This window comes from Camelina sativa, chromosome 11, assembly GCF_000633955.1.
Source record: "Camelina sativa cultivar DH55 chromosome 11, Cs, whole genome shotgun sequence".
Classification (NCBI taxonomy): domain Eukaryota; kingdom Viridiplantae; phylum Streptophyta; class Magnoliopsida; order Brassicales; family Brassicaceae; genus Camelina; species Camelina sativa.
The window spans coordinates 40,075,606-40,078,060 of record NC_025695.1 but is presented as its reverse complement, the minus strand read 5'-3'; the positions used below and the strand labels follow the sequence as shown (position 1 = coordinate 40,078,060).

The 2,455-nt window shown below is 35.2% G+C and overlaps 2 protein-coding genes across 3 annotated transcripts in view; both read right to left on the bottom strand.

The window, feature by feature from the left end:
* LOC104728805 (putative F-box protein At1g32420) lies at positions 812–1,909 on the bottom strand. Its single transcript, XM_010447735.1, has one exon. The coding sequence runs from the start codon at positions 1,907–1,909 to the stop codon at positions 812–814; it is 1,098 nt and encodes a 365-aa protein (XP_010446037.1).
* LOC104725680 (subtilisin-like protease SBT1.3) overlaps positions 2,176–2,455 on the bottom strand; it is a 3,808-nt gene continuing 3,528 nt past the window's right edge. Inside the window, exon 2 of one of the 2 annotated variants that reach the window (XM_019233079.1) lies at positions 2,176–2,387. In XM_019233079.1, the coding sequence (XP_019088624.1) occupies positions 2,314–2,387 (74 nt within the window). In that variant the 3' untranslated portion in view covers positions 2,176–2,313. Of the gene's footprint in view, positions 2,449–2,455 lie in introns of both variants that reach the window. The other variant, XM_019233078.1, reaches the window with a different exon arrangement.

Sequence of the window (2,455 nt, the reverse complement as noted above, 5' to 3'; positions counted from 1 at the left end):
CATCTAGAACTGTCCACAATTTTTGGATACAATTTGAGACACCAAAAAATTTTGATGCAATAAAAATGATTAAAGATTAGCTCAACTAAAATTCAAATTCAAGAATAGACAAACAACAATAGAGTTATAGTTCACTAAATTTTCTTACATATATATATATATTTAGTTTGTATCATTATTAATTTATATAATTGATGGACCATATTTTTACATAGGAATTCCAAAAAAAAACTATCTTATTATTTTATCGAATTGTGTCATTTTTTACACATTTCTAATTCGAGACCGGAAAATTTTATTCATTTCTAGCAAGTATTAATTTATAGAGGTTTTACATTAAAGTGTTAGATTTATTTTATTTTGATGTATTTAAACTGTTTTCTTACTATGATGTTTTTGAATTTTATTAATTTTGACTATGTATCAAAAATGAATTGAAATAATTGTCATTGTTTAAAAAGTATATTTAATTATAAATAAAATTTAGAACATAAAAAAAAATATATAGCAGCAAAATTGAAACATGTCCATTTTAATCATATTGATATTAAAGAATAAAGATGCAACATTGACATGCAAAAAAAACAAACAACACCTTAACAAATAACGATTCATTATTGCAGGTTTTTTATCCATTGATCCAGAGAAAGCTCTCATTACATGAGGAATGTGTTTTAGATCTGCATATCTTCAGTACAAAAACCAAAGAAACGTTTAGTATTTTTTGGACTCTATCTAAACCTTAACCTCTGTTAAATTTGTGAGCCATATAAAAAAGAAGAACCATAAAGCTCTATTGGAAAATTCTTAACTAATACAAACGCATTGTGTTCTCAACATAATCCGGAACAGTCCAGATTATACAATCGGTATTCCTTTCCTTGGGATAAATGCCTTCAAGGTACACATTTCTTGTTCTACTAATTTCCTTTGAATTCGGATCATAATAAAAGACACATAACCTGTCTTTAATGCGGTACGGACACTTGACAAAAACGATCTCACCACCACTAGCAACACCCATGCTACTCTTAGGAACGTACAACTGTTCACTAAAGATAATCTTGGACCATCCTTGTGTCTCCATAACCCAAATCTCTACGCCCTTCTCGCAGCACCCGAATCCTAACTTCCCTTGATAGTTTATCAGATACGAACGATAATCCATCAATGTTTTAGGAGCGTCGACATTATAAAACTCCTCGGACCTAACATCAAAACTCATCAATTTATATAGAGAAGTAGAGTCGTACTGATCAGCGATCCCTGCTTGGTAATAGATTTTCCCGTTGAAGCAAACTGCACCTTGCAATGGATGGTGAGATTCAACGCCTTGGATGGACTTCCACTTCGTATTTGTTTCTCCCAATGTGAAAACTCGACAAGGCTGCTCCGGATTGTACTTTGGTAGGAACAATACTTTATATTGTTTCTCAAGAGGGTCGTATCCGATGAAACTAGTCTCCATGTACATGGTTTTCTTCTTTGGTAAGTACAAGGACTGCCTCGTGGTAGGGTTATATAGAACTACCTGACCAGATTTTGACCAACAACAAACCAAGCCGCGGAGGTAATGCCGAAATTGTTTAGGGATTAGTATTGTCTCTTTGTCTTGATGAGTACTAGACAAGAAGGTTAAGTAACATTCTAGGTAGTCGATTGAAGCGATGAAATAGCCATCACGTGGAGGCTGAGCCAAAGAACGATTCATAACGAAGTCAATGAAGTCTCTACGCATGGTGATAATTGATGACCATTCCTTCGAAACGAATTGGAACCTCGCTATAGATTTAGTCGGGAGCTTTTTTAGTATCTCCACCGTTACATCGAGAGGGATTTCGATATCTCCACCGTGACGGAGTCTTCTTGTCGGCGATGGTAAGGTCTCTTCGCGTCTTCTCTTCATCATCTCTATTCTCTAGCTGTTTTGTGAAAAACCCTAGAGATCAGGTCGTAATCTTATGTAACGTAAGTCGGAAACTAGTGTCATCTTTCTTGGGCCTCTTGACAAAAAAGCCCATGTTTTTGTTTGCTATAGGAAAGTCAACGCGGAGACATCTGTCTTGGGAGTAAATGGTAAATTTAGCTTTTGTAAGAACATGATTTGACTGCGTTCAGTCCAGTTCTCTTGTTTAGGCTTTTGGTGAAGCGTTCCCATTGAGAAAAGAACATATATGGTTGTGAATTATAATGACAAGAACAATTCTATTCAGGTTTTACAACATCGATCTAGAGAAGAGCTCTCATTACATGAGGAATTTTTTATTTGTGGTAACTAAAAACATTAGAATTGCTCAAACATTGGTTGTTGATCTACAGAGGAGGCAACCATGTGATTATAACCGGGCTACGAACTTTATGTGTCGTGCTCTTCCACACAAGACCACCAAACTCAGGCCTCTTCATCCGCATTCTTGTCGTGAAAGTAACCGTGTAGGAAAGCTTCTGGTGTTTT